Source organism: Miniopterus natalensis, chromosome 11, assembly GCF_054644295.1.
Source record: "Miniopterus natalensis isolate mMinNat1 chromosome 11, mMinNat1.hap1, whole genome shotgun sequence".
In the NCBI taxonomy this organism is placed as follows: Eukaryota; Metazoa; Chordata; class Mammalia; order Chiroptera; family Miniopteridae; genus Miniopterus; species Miniopterus natalensis.
This window is the reverse complement of record NC_142091.1, coordinates 25,021,616-25,039,975: the sequence shown is the minus strand read 5'-3', so window position 1 is coordinate 25,039,975 and position 18,360 is coordinate 25,021,616. Positions and strand designations below refer to the sequence as shown.

Sequence of the window (18,360 nt, the reverse complement as noted above, 5' to 3'; positions counted from 1 at the left end):
AAAGTGTCGCAGCCAAGAGTTGCTAAGGAGACATGACCACTGTTGATGAAAGAATGTCCAGTCAAAGAAAGAGTCTTATAACAGTTTATTTGAACCAAGCCAATGACAATTGCTGGGAAGCAAAATCTTAACAAAATGAGAAAATGCTCTCAAGAAATGCAGTTTTACAACTTATTTTTTAATTGTTTTCTATTTTTATTTTTTTAATAACTTAAAAATTTTTCCCCTTACAGTTGACATTCAATATTTTAGTTTCAGGTGCACAACATAGTAATTAGACATTTATGCAACTTACAGCTTATTTTATGCGCTAGAATCAAAGGAGAAGACATAAGCGGGGTTACATGAAATCTACTGGTGGTAGATTAGGGAGGCAGGAGAAAGTAAAGCAGGAAAATCTCTGAGATTGGATAAAAAGTAAAACAAAGAGACATATACTTCTTTTACATTGGTGAGTATAGGATAATTAACAATTAACATTTACAGCACAGAGATGGTATTTGGGCAATAAGATGACAATGAGGGTTTCTGTGGTCTCTTGCTCTAATGGGAGATTGAACCCTCAGGAGTCTGGAAAAAGATTACTCTGACATTCTAAAGATATGTTATTTTAGATGCAAAATAGACAGGCTCACTTAAAGACTGACCTTTGTCAAGGAAGATACCAGCCTAGGACATGACTGCCTGTCATGACTTGCTTTTAGTTGGGAATTTTTATGTTCAGACCATCCTGTGTGGTTACTTTCAGCCTGTGAGTTTGCAAGGCCCACCACACAGGCCTTCCCTGAGCTTGTCAGGTTTAGTATGTGGCCCTTTTTTGGTCCATGCAACTAAACATAATGTAGTAACCTGGATGGATTCCTAGAACAGAAAATTAAGGAAACCTGAATAAAGTAGACTTTAATTAATATTAACATATCAATATTGGCTCATTAATTGCAACAAATGTACCATGCCAGTATAAGATGTTAATAATAGGGGGAAATGAGTGCAGGAGTGGGGGGTACGTGGGAACTCTTTGCACCATCTGCTCAAATTTTCTGTAACGCTAAAATGGCTCTAAAAATTAAAGTCTATTTTTTTTAAAGCAATGTTATATACACTCTTGTGTGACACCTTAAGCTGCTGAGGTTGGTAATGACAGCTATCAAGTGCTAAGCATCCATGCTGTGGCAGGCACTGTTACATATATTATTACATGTAACACTCAGAACAGCCCAGTGAGATAGGCAGTATTATCCTTTATTGGCAAATGAGGAAATTGAGGCTCAGAGATTGCCAGTGACACATCCTTGATTGCACAGCAAGCAAGTGGCAAATCTAGGAGTTAAAGCTGCTTTCTCCTTTTCCTCCCAAAGAACCGTGGTACATGTCAGATTGTTTGATCTGATTTTTATAGTAGGAAAAATGGCTTTCTTAACTATCACTTTCTTTTGTGCCATTTCATCTCTGTCCTCAAAGGCAGGCCACCAGTTTGGGCTCTCCTTACTTCTCATGTGCAAAATTTCAACAATCTCTTCACTTCTACTCTGCGTTTCAATCCACTCTACATGTGGCTGGCAGATTTACCTTTTTAAAGCACAACTCTACTTACATTACTTCTCTCCAAACACTCCCTAATACTTGATGGGGGGAAAAAAGGCCAGACTACCTTCTCTGGCTGCACCCTTTTCATCTTTGACTCCCTTGCCTTCATCTTTCCTTTATCAGTGTTAGATGTCTCTACTTCCCATTTGCTAGCAAGTTCTCTTTCTTGCCTCTATTGTAAGTTCAACAAACGTGTATTGACTTTCTGCTAAATGTAAAAAAAAAAAACTCTGCCAGGGCTGAGGGCAATTTACAAAACTGCAAATTCTGTCCAGATCCTCAGAGGAACTAGATATGTAATGAGAAAGCAGGAATGCGATCCACCATCACACAAGGCACAATGAGCTAAACACTGGACCAGAAGAAGAAAGTGCTAGGGAGGGAGTGATTCATCACAACTGGGGGATCTGGGAGGCTTCCAGAAGGGACATTTGAGCCTGTTAGATGTGTAGATTTTGACAAGGAGAGAAGGGTCAAAGCATCCATGCTTTCATTCACTCCTAGGAGGCTCCCATCCTGGTTCTGCCCGCCACAAACAGACTGATTCATCTGGGTCCTGATCTTTTATGCATCTCCCTTGGCACACCCCACCTTTCACAAAATCACTTAGCCTTTCCAACTTGTATTATAGTTCATTGTGCACATGCCTTATTTCTCTTATTAAGCCATGAGATCTTCAAGGAAATGGAATGTGTCCGCTTCAGCTTTGCTTCCCCATCTACCAAGCCCAGAACTGGCCCTTCTCTGGCTTCTAGCATATGCCTTGAGCGTGTGGATAAATAAATGTAAGTTGGGCTACTTGTTTTCAAGGTGAAACACTTTTAGATTCCTTCAGACAATCAATATTTATTAAAAGACCTATGATGTACAAGGCATTTGTGCAAAGTGTTAGACATAAGAGTTGTATACACAGGGATGGACCTGCACTCGTGAAGCTTACCATATAAAGGGGGAGACAAATATTAAATAAATGAACAGTTAAACAAACACTTGATGGATTATAGTTGTGATTATCGTTGAGAACAAAAAATAGAGGGCAACAATTACAGATAATACTTACATAGCACTCAGCAGCTGTCCTAGGCACTTTATATAGGTTGTCATTTGATCCGTATCACAATCTTGAAAGGTATTACCACTTTATAGATTAAAAAACTGAGACACAGGAGGGTCAAGTGACTTTAAGCTGGTGAGGCAGTCAGTGACCATGCTAAGAAATTTGAATTTTATCCTAAAAGCAATGTACACTTTAAGGGGGAGGTGACATGATCAGATGGAGCTTTTAGAAGTTCCCTCTGGCAGCTGGGGAAGAGACCCGCTTGCAGGCCTACGGGATACATTCCTTTGTGGTTAGGAGAGAGGCTAGTGGCCTGAATTGGGGTGTTGGGAGCACAGGAGAGAATAACTGCCAGGTTTTCTATATTTAGGAGAGAGAAGCAAGAGAATTTGGAAGTGGTTAAGGCAGCTGGGAGAGATGGAAGTGGGCAGACGGGTGGATGGTGATGCATTTAGCAAGATGTAGAAGACTAGAGTTCAGGCTGAGAGGAAGATGCGGATTGCAGTTCTGGCCATCTGAGTGTGAAGTCCAGCGAGCCATCCAAGTGGAGATTTGTGTAGGCCGTTGGACGAGTGCTCAGAGGACAGGCCAGGTGGAGATGTACATGTGGGAGTTGAGGGCATATAGAAGAGGCTTGTGTGCAGGGGCCACCACCACACACACACACCTACAAAGGGCAGAGAAGGCAGCCCTGCCGGCTCCAATGAGACCTCACGTTTAAAGGTCCTGTCTGCTCCAAATGTTCCTGATGAGAGCATCTCCTGTCTATTTTCTCAGCACCCACTTTCTGTAAGCGGTTCAGAAGCTGCTCTCCCCCAACACCCCACTCATCCTTGGTCACCCCTCTTCGGGCTCCCAGACCAAGGCTCCGAGCGGGAAAGCAGGAGGAGAAAAGCTCGGACTGAGCCGCGACAACCGCGGCCTGAGACCCCGTCACCCTCAGGGCCGCCCCGCGCCTCCCTGTCACTCAGAGCTCGGGGAGGGGCTCCGGGCTCCTGCTTTCCACACATGCTCAGCCTACACCGCGCAATTGGCTTTTCGTGGCACCCGTTGCTCTTTGAAGCATTCACAGCTCCTTTGAACCCGAGTCACCGCGTGGAAATGTTGGGGGTGGGGCGTAAAAGGGGGTCATTCTGCCCACGGGGGAAGGGGTTGCTTTCAGACATGTTTTCAAAAGTCCCGGGCCAGGAAGTGGGAGAATGAGGACGGGAGGAGCGCGAGAATAATCAGACTTAGGTCATCCTGCCGGCGGGACGATCCCTTTGGGGATGTAGATGCCAGGGTCGTGGATGTGGCCGTGCCACTCCGCCCCGCGTCACTGCGGTTTTCGGGGAGCTCCGCGCCCCCGGGTCCTCGGTCTCCCTCCTCGTTCAGGAAAAGGGCACCCCCGCGGGGTGAGCGGAGGGATCCAGCGAGAGGGCAGCGCTTTGTTCCCGGGTCGATTCTCGCGCCTCGGGGGACCGGAGAGGCGCGGGGCCCGGCGGCGCGCGCGCGTTGCGGGCACCTTGCGGGCGGGGCGCGCGGGGCGGGTCTGCGCCGGCGTGGGCTGGGCGGGAGCCCGAGCGCTCGTGCGCGCGGCGGCGGCGGCGGGGGCGGACGGCGGGGCGCACGGAGGCACCGAGGCTCGCGGGGTGTGGGAGCAACTGGGGAGCCGGCAAAGGGAAAGCGAAAGTCGCGGGCGGGGCCGGGGCCGGGGCCGGGGCCGGGGTGAAGGCGCCGCGCAGCCCTCCCAAGGCCGGCAGTTCCCGTGCCTGCCCTCGGGGGCTGGACAGGCCGCGCCGGCCGCGCCGCAGCCATGGCCATCGCCCACCTGGCCACCGAGTACGTGTTCTCGGACTTCTTACTGAAGGAGCCCTCGGAGCCCCGGTTCAAGGGGCTGCGGCTGGAGCTGGCCGTGGACAAGATGGTCATGTACATCGCCGTGGGGCTGCCGCTGCTGCTCATCTCGCTGGCCTACGCGCAGGAGATCTCCATGGGTAGGGCGTGGGGGCCGGGGTGGGGCGCGGGGGGAGGGGGCCGCGGGCCGGGCGGAGCGGGCATCCTGAGACTGCCAGGCCGGAGGAGTGGTTTTACCTCGTGCCCCAGGCAGTGCTTATTGCTGAGATGGGCGTGAACATTGGGAAGAAAGGTAGCCCCGGTTTTCTGGTCTGAAGCATTCTTTGTCCCCGTGCTTCATTCGTACACCAGTGGACTCTGCTCGCATCCCCCCTCCTCAGCGTGTCTCCTGCGCCCCACTGATCCCAGCTGTGGCTTTGTGTGCATGTTCCACTCTTATGCCCGGCATCCTTGCCACCAGATTTGCCCAGAACAACTGTCTCCCCTCTTTTCCCCTGCACACATTGGTGTTGCCGCCTAAAATTTTGTACCAGAGAAGTTCCTGAGTGGCTAAATGCTGAATATGTAGACATGTGCTCCATGAAAAGTATAGTCTCCCTTTGTTATCTTATTTGGATTGATATTTACTGAAACTTTAGTGCTGCTGGATTGTGAATGATAGGAAATACCTGTACTTGGCAGGTAATAGGGAGATACCAATATTCTCCACCTGGACATTCTTATTATGAATGTGAGATGAATGAGTCCCCTTCATGTCAATTTTCACTCGATCATAACAGTGCTGTGAGATTTGAAAGTCTGGTGGCAGGATCACGTAGCTAAAAAGTCTATGGTCTTCCTCAGCCCATCTGACTTTCAGCACAGGAGAAAGTGAGTCAACAGGAAGGCCCTGTGTGACAGACAGCTAGACACAGTTGTCCCAGGGGAGAGGCTGGTGCGACTGTACCTGTGTGAGAAGTTGGAGCCTTGGAGCGTGGGTGAGATTTGCATAAGCAGAGGTGAGAACTTGGCCAAGATTTTGAGATGGCAAAAAATGTTACCTTTTCCCCAGAAGGGGAGAGACATGATAATCCTAGCTGAGGCAGGAGGATTAGTCAGGGTTCCTGGGATAGGAGAGTGAATGTGGGCCTGGGTCACGCAGAAGAGAGGAGTACAGACTTGATGGTTTAAAAAGTACAAAGTTCTTTTTTGAGCAAAGGATGGACCCATTGGAAACAGCACTTACTAAATAATAGCCCGATGGTGGCATGTAGGATCTGTGAAGGAGGAGAGTAGAGTTAGGGAGGCTGGATGCTGTAAGATGGGGCATCAGTTGAGGTCTTGTGCATGTGTGGGGGCCAAGGGTGGAAGGGAAAGTGTGGGAAGGGGTGATTTCTAGAGATCAAGGAGCAACAAGCAGTGCTCGGGTACCTCTTTTTAATAGGCCACGAAGAGCAGAGTTTTGGAAAGGCTGCAGGCCTGGGTGAGTGGAGAATGGTGTTGTTGATGGAAATAGTGAATTGAGGGAACAGTTGGTTAGAAAAGGGTTATGACGCATTGGATTTTGTGTTCTATGGCACCAAATTGTTCAGCTTCTCAGGAAGTTGCCAAATTCATTGTGGAAAAATAAGTGTTCAGTTTTCCTTGTATCTGGGTGGGCATAGCCATAGGGTTTCCTTCCACCTTCCAGATGGCCAGGTGTTGAGGCTTCCTGTAGGAAGGACAACCACTGAGTAGCATGGGTCCTGGAGATAGTCTCTACCTTCAGCAAATGTTCCTTGAGTATACTAGCCGTGGGGCTGGACCCAGTGCTGGGCACCGAGGACCTAGGTATAAATGAGACATGGCCCCTGTCATAGAGGAGCAACAGTCTTGGGCACCTGATGCCAGGAGGGAGGAGTTGGTTACCATCCATGGTCAAACTTCACCTCTGGCGTCATATATTAAACGGACATCTGAGATCTCTGCATAGTAATGCTGTAGACTCATCCAAATTGATGGGTTGTCTGAGAGGCATTTAGTTGGCATTAGGAGAGGGTTTATGCAGCAAGGGCATGACCTTATGCTGTGTGTATGGCAATGCTGGATGTTGAGGGGACATGAAAGGACTTTGAGACATGGTCCTCTCCCCGTCTTGCATGAGTTTACCACCAGCTGGGTACTAGAACAGACATGCTGACAGGTAATATCATCCAGTTGTGTGTGATTCAGTGACAAAACAGTGGAGAGCTCTGAGCACCAGGCAGGTGAGGGTTGGCCGGGACTTGGCTAAAGAGCTATTGAACAGACTCCTGTGTCTCCTCAAATGCTTTAGGACCTCCAAGGGGAGGACAGGCATATGGGATGAAGCCATCAGGACCAGGGAAGACCTATCAGCTTCAGTGCACATTAGATAAAGCCAAAAGAAAGGCTCTAGAGAGGAGAGGAGAAGAGAGGTACATAAATTAGTGCCTGGAGTTGGAAAAGTGGGGTCATGTCATGCAGCATTTTGTTTTGTGCAAATTTAGTTTTTGTACAAAAACAAGCAATAAATGAGAACCACAACAAGAGAGAAGGGTAGTTTAAATGGAGCAGGCACTCTTGCCTACCACTATGGTGAATGAGCACTGGCCCAGAGTATGAAATAGGCCTGTAGGTTTTAAACCTGGCTTCATTGTTCTCTCTTGAGAAGAGCTCCCCACCTCTCTGGTGCCTGGAATAGTCTTACATTGTCGTACATTGCACATTGCATTATAACCTGTCCCTGTGGCTGCCTCACCTATAAGATACTTCATTTACCTTCTACTGGAAGCTGGTCCCTGGAAGCTGGCCATTGATGGGGAGGGGGCTGTTGAGGGTTAGAGAGAGAATGTCTTCGTATGATAAAACACACTGTCATATTAAAGGTTTCTTCTCAGCCTTTGACCCATTTTCTCACTTGTTCAGCCCACTGGTTTCCTTTCAGAAAAGAGGGACAGAACCTGCCCAGGCCTTAGAGACTGATGGGCAGAGCAGCAAACTGACTTTAGGCTGTGCTGGGTGCCCACCTGGTGGCTGCAGGTTGAGTTCACCTCCCGCATCAGCTCTCACAGGCCTGGAGTGGAGACTATAGGGGAGACAGTTCTGTGACACTGAAGAACCCTCATTTCTAACACAGCTGTCCCCAGGTGCCTCTGGAGGTACAGCAGGCTTCTCCCTGGGAGGGGGAGAGAGAGATTTAGGAAATAGCTGGGTGACAGTTCTGTGTAGAATACAAGCATAATTGGACTACGTGGCCTTCAAGCTCTGAATTCTAGCAGTGTTTATCCAAATGATTAGAGAAACGAATTCCCTTACCTTTCAGTAAACCAGACTCTGAACAGGGTTCATGTTCTTGGGGACTTTTGGGAAGGTTTGTAGTACCCTGGGCCTAGGGTTGTGCAGGGGCTGCTTTGATTCTCTAGGGCCCTAACCGGGTGTGTTAGGAGACCATAGGAAAGGAGAGCCTCTGTCTCCTGCCAGGGTGCTTCTTGCCCTGAGCCTGGCCGGCTGGACCAGATGAGCAGTAGAGGCAGGCAGTGCACCCCTGGGAAAGGGAGTCTGTTCTACTGGTCTACCCAGGGAGCTGTCTCTCCCTGCTGCCCTCCAGGGGGTAGCCACAGTTCTGGACAGATGGATTTGGTCCCTTTGGGCCAGCCCTAGAGAGCCAAAGGACAAATATAACTGCAGCTGCTTCTGATACTACGTAATTACTTAGTTTCCCTTGTGTTTTTTTCCCTCTGAGTCAGCATCTGGGTGGCCCAAGTTATCTGCTCTGTTGTGGCTGAATTTAGGCACATCTTTGGGAGTATGTTTAGGCTTCTTTTCAGCATGTACTAGATGGCAAAGCTAGTTGATTCTTTTCAGGATGTCTATAGAAATGGGCTAATATTTAGGGTCTCGGGGTATAGCCCCCGTAACAGCACATCCTCAATTCATACTTAAAACCAAAGAACCAGAGAGCCTCCTGGACCTTTCCAGAAGGATGCCTGCCGTCCAGAGAGGCTGCTGAAGCACATGTGATTTTCTCTGTTAATGTTTTTTGTTATATTTTTTTTAATAACAAAATTGTACCTAAATACAGTGTACAAAATATATTGTACTAAATATGTTCACATGCTAAAGGAATTACAAACCACCTTCTTCATGTGCTAGAGGTTAGCACCGTGGGGACTATCGTGCAGCCTTAATGTCCCCTTTGTCCGCATTAATATAACATGTACACATTTTTTAAAACAAATTTGAATCATACCATAGTAGTTTGCTTTTTCTCACTTACTGTTTTGGACAGCATTCTGTGTCAGTACATAGAGTCACCTCACTGTTTTTTAATAGGCAGGCAGTATATTACATAGTCTAGTATATTCTTTTTTTTTTTTTAACTATATCTTTATTGATTTCAGAGAGAGGAAAGGAGAGGGAGAGAGAGAGATAGAAACATCAATGATGAGAGAACCATTGATCGGCTGCAGCCCACAACCCGGGCATGTGCCCTGACCAGGAATCAAACCCTGATCGCCTGGATCCTAGGTCGATGCTCAACTGCTGAGCCACGCCCGGCTGGGCAAGTCTAGTATATTCTTATCATAACTCATCTAATGCTCCCCTAGTGATGTACGTTTAGGTTCTTTCCAAATGTCTACTATTTCACATGAAGCTCATGGGTGCATCAATCCTTGTGAATGTTCCCTCCTCCCAACATTGAAAGGAAAAGGGAGAGAGCAGTGTCATTTCCCAGAAGGATGAAATCATCTTCCAGGATAGTTTGCATTCCTGAGTTTCTATTTCCTGTAAGTGGAGGAAAATGCTGCCACCTCTCAGTTCCGCTAAAGGCGACGCTGTCAAGAGATTGGAGGAGGCATTTTGATGTGCTCCTGGTTTTAAGAAAGCAGTACCTGTTCAGGGGTAAAATTGCAACTTTCGGTGGATTTCCTGATGTGTTCTCAGAGCACACTATAAATTTCCTGACACTGACTCTAAGTTGCAATTAGGTAATTATTTGTATTATTTGTTGAATACTGTCCCCCCACCAGATGGTACTTTTGTTGGGGACAGGGATCACCTGTCCTCTGTCGGATTGACTGCTCAGTGCATAGCTTCCAACAGAAAAGTTGATATATAGTTGACATTCAGTAGAGGGTGTAAATGAAAAGAATTATCAGAGATGTCAGTAAGGTTTTAGCATTTGGGGATCCAAGTGTTGTTATATTATCTATAAAATGTGATTAATAGAGCAAGGAATATGAATTGACATATAATAGCAAACGTTTAGTAACAATGAGATCGATTTAAAAAATATGTTAGAGCCTGGGCCATGTGGCTCAGAGGTTGAGGGTTGACCTATGCACCAAGAGGTTGCTGGTTTGAATCTCAGTCAGGGCACATGCCTGGGTTGCAGGCCCAATCCCCAGTAGGGGGTGGGCAGGAGGCAGCCAATCAGTGTTTCTCCCTCATTGATGTTTCTCTCTCTCTCTCTCTCTATCTCCCCTTTCCTCTCTCTCTAAAAACCAATAAAAACATATTTAAAGAATATGTTAGAACTTACCCAGTAGCATTTGTCCTATTTCAATGCATACTGTTCCCTGACTTTAAAAGACCCAGATCCATCTTTAATTATTTACTATTCCCCTTTTTTGTCACCCCACCTACCACCTCAAGAAAAAAGGAAGAAAAGAAAGTGAGGCTGTGGAAAATAATCTGTTATTGCAAAATAGATGGAAGTCCCATCCCCAGCAAAAACTGAACATACGACTCAGAACCTTTGCAGAAAGTAGGTTTGGATTAGTGACATCCTTTCAAAAAACCATGCCAACACCACCCTTCCCCTGCGGGTTGTGTCCTTGGACCTCCTTATTCTCAAACCCCTGACTGAGGCAAGGAGAGTTTGGGCCGAGTGGAGATGGGGAGGCAGTTGGGGAGCACTGGGCCCTGGTAGGGTGAGGCAGGCACAGCTGCATGCCATGGAGTTACTGAGGGCAGCAGAGGGAATCTTCCAGATACTTTTAATTTGACAAATGGCTTCATGTCTTTGTCTTTGTGGTCAAGTTCAGACAGTAAGAAGAAATTAAACCCTTGTGTGTGTGTGTGTGTGTGTTTTGACACACCCGGTCTCTTCCCCAAAGGTAACTACTGTTACTGTTTTTGTGTGTTTCCTTTTAGTGGTTCAGTGAACATCCCTGAACTTGCTTCCTCATTCAAACTGTAGTGAGTCTCAAACTTTTTGGTCCCAGGACCACTGAACACTATTAAATTTTATTGAGGATTCCAAAGAGCTTTGGTTTGTGGGCTATATCTATAGGTATTTATCATATTAGAAATTAAAGCTGAGAAATATTTCATTTTTTGGTTAATTTGAAATTAACCCCCTTACATGTTAACATATATATTTTTATGAGAAAATAACTTCAAAAATAAGACTTAATACGAAGAGTGGCATTGCTTTCCAGTTTCACAGATCTCCTTCTGTCTAGCTTAAGGGAAGACCACTGCCTTCTCCTGTTCGCACCTCAGTCATTACGTGGCGATGACCCATGCCAGCAGCCTCTGGGAACTCCACTGTGTATACTCGTGAGAGGATGAGAGTAAGGAGGCACATGACAACCTAGTATCACTGTGGAAATAGATTTAACATCAAGAACCTCCTGAAAGAGTCTCAGGTTCCAGACCACACTTTGAGAGCCATTGTGCTGGGATCAGACTTGAGGGTGGAGTTTACAGTTAGAGGATCGAAAGGTGTGTACACTTCATATTTAAAAGGTACTTCTCATTGACTTCCAAATACCAGTTTACACTGCTGCCAGCAGTCACCGTCATTCTTACAATGGAAACGGCATCTCACTGTTACAGTTTGTGGTTCCCAATTTGCACTGAGATTTCACATGACAGTTCTGGGCTCTTGTGGTAACACTGGCTGTGTTCTGGGGACTGCTCATTCCTTCCAGGCTACTTACCGTTGCCTTTGGCTGGGGCTGTTTGATCCCAGAGAGACTGTCAGGTCTTAGCTGTTTATCATTGGCTTATGAAATCTACCCCTGCCCAAATATATCTTAAATGCCTCTTTCTACCTTTTTCTGAAACTAAATGTTAAAAAAAGTTGTTTCACTTGGATCCCTCTGTTTCCTGTTTAAATTGTCAACTAGCAGATATCATTTATTAGGAAATGTAAAGATGTCTTTTTAAAAAGTCTTTTTTAAACTGTTAACATCTGCTTCACATTTCATGATCGAATGTGAGGGTTCTCAGAGTTTTCAAAAAAGCAGTCACTCTGGTGTGGAAAGGTTGCTTTTCAGAGAGAGCGTTCTTACTCAGCTGTACTCTTGCTCACTGAGTTTTACCTCTTCTCTCTGACAGCACCAGGTTTTCTTTTGCAAACAGATAATGATACCTGTTAAATGTGATAATACATGGAAATGGACCTGACACATGGTTTGTAGTCAATTCATGTTGATGAGCTCTGAACTCTGTAGAAGCATTGAGCTTCTACAGTCTGAAAGTACTTGACAATATTGTGAGCAGTTCTCACTCAGATTCAGGAGTTCTTCCCATGGGTGCTTGGAGGCTCAGCCAGGATGAGTCTGGGTGATAGTGTCAGTGACTCTCCTCCCTTCCTTTCTCCAGTGTCCCTAGAGGGAGGAGCACCCACGGGCTGGTGGTCTTGACATTCTTAAGTTTTCATTCCTTTTAAGTCACTTATAAACATTAAGCCTTCATGTTATTAGTGTTTTCTTTGCTGCACACATTGAATACCAGAACAGAAAAATGCACTTTGAAGAATTATAGTACTACTCCAATGACATATTAACAGTGTGGAACAGCTGAGTGCGGCATGTGTGACCAGAAGGCATCTCAGCTTAGAATCAGTTTCACCCCTTGTAACATGAGGACACTGGACTAACATTAGTTATTAGATGCACTCCAGGACCCTGCATTCTGGCAGAATGCTTCATGCCTCGCCTTGCAGTAATTACTTTTGTTCACTTTGGGCTCCCATTCATTCTTGTTCTCATTCATTTGACACACTCATTGAGCTATGTTGTGCACTAGGCCCTAACAGTGAGGAAGGCAGACCTCACTGTTAGGTGAGGTCCTGGGAGCTTGCAGCCTGGCAGAGAAGATGGCTTTCCATAACTACAGAGCTCTGGCTGTAAGTGCTTTGGAACAAGCACCATGGCAGGGAGGCTTGCCCAGTTGGAGGCACTGGGGATGACTTTCTGAGGAAGCAGCGCTAGGGCTGTTATTATCCATCAGCATTCATGAAGCCTCGGGCATAGTTTCTTGGAGAAACAGAAGAGGATCAGTATTACTGGGACCTGTTGGGCAGGGGGAAAAGTGAGTGGTATAAAGAGATTGGAGAAATGGGCAGGGGTCTGATCATGGAGGGCCCTGTGGGACTTTGATTTTAGAATTTATCTAGAGCAGTCAAAGGGCTTTTGGCTATAAGTGACATAATCAGATATGCATTTTAAAACTTCACCCCAGATACTTTGTGAGACTGGATTGGACATGTGGAGAGACTAGTTAGGGGCTATTGTAGTTAGTTTCAAGCTTACTAACTGTACTTTGAGGACAGGACTGTCATACGTATCTTGGACTCCACCATGGTACTTTGTTTGGGTCAAGTATTTCATCAAAGTTTATCAGGAGCTGTTGCTGGGAGCTTTGTGGGAATGCCTGGTGCCTCCTTTTTGTCCCAGGATGCTAGAGCTGACTTGGGACAAAGCTGGTCACATTGAGCACCTCTGTTCTGGGGTTCAGTACCAGGGGTGTAAGGATTACAGACTTGAGGACATTAGCACACAGCTATCTACCCTGTCCTGTAGGCTTTCCTTGTCATTATCATAGAATCCAGCCTGGACTGTCATCCCCGGATGTCCTTTATGTGATCTCTACCTGGACTCTGTGTTCCAGGCACAAAGGTCTGCTCCCCTTCATAACGTGCTGTGGACTCTAAAAACTCCAAGCCTTTATTTGTGTTGTTTCCCTGTCCTGGGTTCTTTCTTCCCTTTGAATATGAACATCCACCATGGCTCAGCCATTACCCCCAGGTAATTTTTTTTTTCCATTAACATTAGTGGTTCATTTCTTGGCTTGCACTGGACTGTAAGGTCTTGGAGAACAGGGAACATGCATTCTTTCTCTTTGAATCCCCCATTTCCCATATGGTACTGTATACACAAGTGCCCAATGAATGCTGTTGGGGTTGAGTTCAACACCATTGAGTTCTGAGTGCATTAGGGAGGACATCTGTGCTTTTTTGTACCATAATAGAGACAGAAAAAAACAGAGCCCTTGGGGAGGGCAGAGGTCCTTGGGTCCCTCTGGCATGTTGCTGGCACAGAGGTCCTGTGGCATTAAATACCCAGTTCTGATGAACTTGGATGCCTCTTTTCTATTTTTGAGGTTTTGCATCTGTCACACGAAACCCTCATGGTCTATTTAGAATGTCTTTGTATTTGCATGACAGTCTAAATAATGGTAACAGTCATTTTAAGTTCTTTTCATTTTATTGGAGTCACTTATCACTGATTCAGTACTGAATCTAGATGCTCAAGGCCTCCTCCTACACAATAGGGTTTCTTTGTTGCAGTAATTACAAAAGCCAGCTGTTAAAAGTGTCGAAGAAGGAGGGTCCAGCCTAAGAAAAAGCCTTGCAAGAGTTTATTTGAGCCAAACTGACCACAGTTGCTGGAAAGCAAAATCTTGTGGATTGAGAAAATGCTCTTGAGAATGGCAGTTTTACAGCTTATTTTATACACTAAAATCAAAGGAGGAGACGTAAGGGAGAGGAGGGGAGTTACATGAAATCCATTGGTGATAGATTAGGGAAACAGGAGGAAGCGGAGGGAGGAAATCTCTGAGATTGGATAAAAAGTAAAACAGAGAGACACGTATTTCTTTTACATTGGTGAGTACAGGATAGTTAATGATTAATATTTACAGCACAGAGATAGTATTTAGACAATAAGATAACATTGAAGGATTTTGTGTTCTCCTGCTCTGGTCTGAGACTGTGCCTTTGGGATCTGGAGAAGAAGATTACTCTGACATTTCAAAGGTATGTTATCTTAGCTGCAAAGACAATAGACATGCTCAGTTAAGATAAAGATTGACCTTTGCCAAGGAAGATACCGGCCTATGTCGTGACTACCCACCATAATTGGTTTTTGGTTGGGAATTTTTATGTTCAGATCATCTCATGTAGTTACTTTTAGTCTCTAAGTTTGTAAGGCCCACCATGCAGGCTCCCCTAAGCTTGTCAGGGTTAGTTTGTGGCCCCTTTTTTGACCAGAAAAGGTGTCTTTGAGGGAGAGATGATACGAAAGGACTTAACAAAGTTGAGCCTAGTTTCAGGCTGTGGCCCTATTAAATCTAAGATCCCAGTTATCCAAGGCCTGCATTGTGTACAAGAGTTGCAGAAGATAAGACAAATAAACTAGTGAGTGCAGGTGAAATTGGAATAATTATAAGTGCACTAAGAATATAATACTGGAGCACTGGCTGGTTTCGCTCAGTTGGTTGAAGCATTGTGCATATACTGAAAGGTTCGATTCCTGGTCAGGGCACATACCCAGGTTGTGGGTTCAACCCCCCAGTCAGGGTGTGTGTGGAAGGCAACTGATCAGTGTTTCTTTCTCACATCGACGTTTCTCTCTCTCCCACTTTCCCTTCCTCGCTCTCTAAAATCAGTGGAAACATATCATCAGGTGAGGATTTAAAAAAAAGAAAAGAATACAGGATGTGAAAAAGGAACCCTATATCTTTGTATCTCCAGTGCATATCGTGGTTCCTGACACATAGAAATAATAATAGTAGTTACCACTCACTGAGTTCTTACTGTGTGCTGAAACTGTGGCCAACGTTCCTTTTAATCCTTGTAGGAATTCTATGAAGTTTTGCAATGAGAAGATTTGGTTCAAAGAGGTTGAGTAGCTTGCTAATAAGTGAAAGAGAAAACCCAATGCCTGTTGGCTATAATGGGATCTTTTAAAAACAATATTCAGGAATCAAAATTTCAGAACCTCTTTTTACAGATTTACCTTTTTTTTCCTTTAGGCTAAAATTCCTTGCATATATCTAACTGGACTTTTATATTTTTTCACACAGATTAGGCCTCTGTGTCAGTGAAGACCAGCTGGACAGTAATTTTTTTCTAAGCCTTTTTATAATTAACATGTCTATTAAAAGTTGCCCCCCTGGCAACTTTTCCTTTAACTTTTTTTCTTAAGCTGTCCCCTTCCCCCCTTTTGGGGGGGGAGGGCAACATCCAGTTTCTCATGTTCACTTTGGAATGGTGCCCAGTTTCCCCCCTGCCCTTTTACAATGTAGAAACCAAGACCATGCTTCAATTAGCAGATGTGTGATCAGTCTGGGGTTGCTGCAAGGACTTATTCCCTGGCTCTCACATATCACATTCGTGCTTGTGACATTTTTGATGATGTAGTTTATTCTCTCTGGCCCTTTCCTTCCATGGGTCCAGTCTCCACCCGTACTGGGTTTACTAACTCGATGCCTGCAGTCCTGTCTGCCCTGCCACCATGCCCGGCCACTCATTCCCAGGGCATCATCACGCTGGGGAAAGAGTAGGGCCACACATGTGAGACTGTGTGGCACCTATACCAAGTGTTACCTGTCCGATTTGGAAGTTACTCTCTCTCAGTCTCTATTTTATCATCTGACAAATGGAACTAAATATGATGACTAATTCACGGGTTCTTTTATTAGATTGAGTGAGAGCATCTAATTCCTACCTAATCATAGTAGTTAGTAAATTATAAGTAGCTTCTATGTTATCAGCACATAGGGAAATATCAGTATAATGTGGAAGTCACGTCAGCTCATACGCCTTTTTTCCCAGCATGTGAATGATTTGGTGCCACCAAGTAAGTGGACCTGGATGAGGCAGGCTGCAGAGGACTGTGGCATGCACACAGTGCCCCTTCACCCCAAGCTCTTCCTCTTGGCCCCATTTGGGCACGTGCCCTGGTTCAGAAGTGCTCTCTGGCTTTTGTGCATTTTGTTTTTGTGTGTAGCACAGCAGCTCCAACCCCTTCCTTATCACACCCCTTTATCCCACTACTATGTTTTTATCAGGATTGGTGCTGTTTGGTTAGTGTTCTAGGTACAAAATCTGCAGAAGGGGGAAAAAGGGGAACACACCTGCAGTCATGTCAACAGACAATAGTGCAGTGAAGGCCTGGGAGGGGGTGGGTACGGGGCGGAGGAGGTCAATGGGGAAAAAAGGGAACATCTGTAATACTTTCAACAATAAAGATAATTTTTTTTAAGTAAATAAGTTTTTAATAAAAAAATAAACTGCAGAGATTTTGAGTGATCTGCCCCAATCCTATACGCTCCATAAATTCTGTTAATTTTAGTGATTTTACAGAACACTACTGTTTTTTAAACACGTAAATTGTATTATAGCAGAGATGTCTGTATTGATTTCCCTCTACTTTCGATCTGACCTCTTACATTAATTTTCATTTCGTGGAACCCGTCTTTGGCCTGGACCAGGCTAGGATCTAGAGGTGATGGAAGAGACTTTGGGCAGACGTGTGCTGTGACTGTTTCCTCACACTGTCTGTCACCTGGACAATTGCAATAGATTTTTGACTGGTCTCTACTTCTATTCTTGACCTGAATGACCAGTTATTGACATAACCTCTAGTGTAAACCTTTTATTTGTTTTATGTTTTTATCAGGCTTAATTTTCTTTATTTTTCTTGTATAAAATTATGTGGTGGCCACAGCTGGAGCCTGGGTCCTCTGCATAGAAACTCTGGTGTGGATCTTTGCAAGATGGTCAGTGAATTCTTGGTAGGGAGACTTTGTGAACACAGTCTCTTTCCAGAGGTCACAGGTGAGATAGCTGTGTGAAAGGTGGCCTTGGCGAAGTTGCCCAGGGTGGCACTGCTGCCCCTTGCTCAGGTGTAGCAGTTGTCAATACCAGCCATCAGCAGCAGATTCTTGGGCACAAGGCCGAGTCGATGCCACTGACCCTGGGGTGGGGATGAGGCCACCAGCACAGAACCACAGCAGTTGGTCACCTTGCAAGGGACAGTGTGGGACTTGCCAGTCTTATTCCGCGGATAGCCTTACTGCACAGGGACAATAGAGAGCTTGGCCAGGATGTTGGCCCCATGGATGGCAGTGGCTGCTTCCTTGAAGCATTAACACCCAGACCACTTGTCCATTGTAGTCCTCACTGGGGACAAATGCCTTGAATGGGTTCCTCTGGCCAGCATGGGTCTTCTTTTGCACCTGCATAATCTTCAAAACCTTGTCCTTGAGGGATGCCCCCAGGAAAAAGTCAGCGATCTCAGATTCCTTGATGGGCAGGGAGAAGAGGTAGATCTCCTCCAAGGACATGATCTTCATATCCTTGACCAGGCGGCCCAGCTTGTGAAAGGGGTCCACTCCTTGTCTAGCTCCACGCCTCACCCTGCCCTGGCCCCAGCCTCGACCTCGCCAGAGGCCTGCCAGATCCTCCATGGAAGCTGCCGAGGCCTCCCATTCCAGGGCCCAGAAGCCATGCATCCTCCCCTAGCACCGGTATCATCTACCATTTGGTGCTTCCTTGGAGAAGAAGCCAGTGTAAACCTTTTAAAATAAAAATCAGAAGATGCCTTTGCTTTGAAAATTCTGAAATTCTTTCATGTGAATTTTAGGATTGAAGAAGCGAGTAACTATGTTGATACAATTGGGAGCCAGGGTTCTCACTATAGAAGAAGGAAGGTACAGACGAATGGAGGCAGGAAGGAAGAAGCCAATGGCACTGGATTGGAATTAGAAGTTTCAGTGTACACAGACACACACACACACAGACACACACACACACAGACACACAGACACAGACACACACACACACACACACACACACACACACACACACCCTCCCCCCCCCG

At 45.8% G+C, this 18,360-nt stretch overlaps 1 protein-coding gene and 1 pseudogene across 1 annotated transcript in view; one reads left to right on the top strand and one right to left on the bottom strand.

Annotated features, from left to right (window-relative positions):
• Positions 1–4,388: 4,388 nt before the first annotated feature.
• The window catches only part of PANX1 (pannexin 1), a 36,402-nt gene continuing 22,430 nt past the window's right edge, over positions 4,389–18,360 (top strand). Inside the window, exon 1 of the mRNA XM_087821605.1 lies at positions 4,389–4,620. Coding sequence (XP_087677731.1) covers positions 4,440–4,620 — 181 coding nt within the window. The 5' untranslated portion in view covers positions 4,389–4,439. The remainder of the gene's footprint in view (positions 4,621–18,360) is intronic.
• Positions 17,189–18,021, bottom strand: LOC107532435 (small ribosomal subunit protein uS5 pseudogene; annotated as a pseudogene).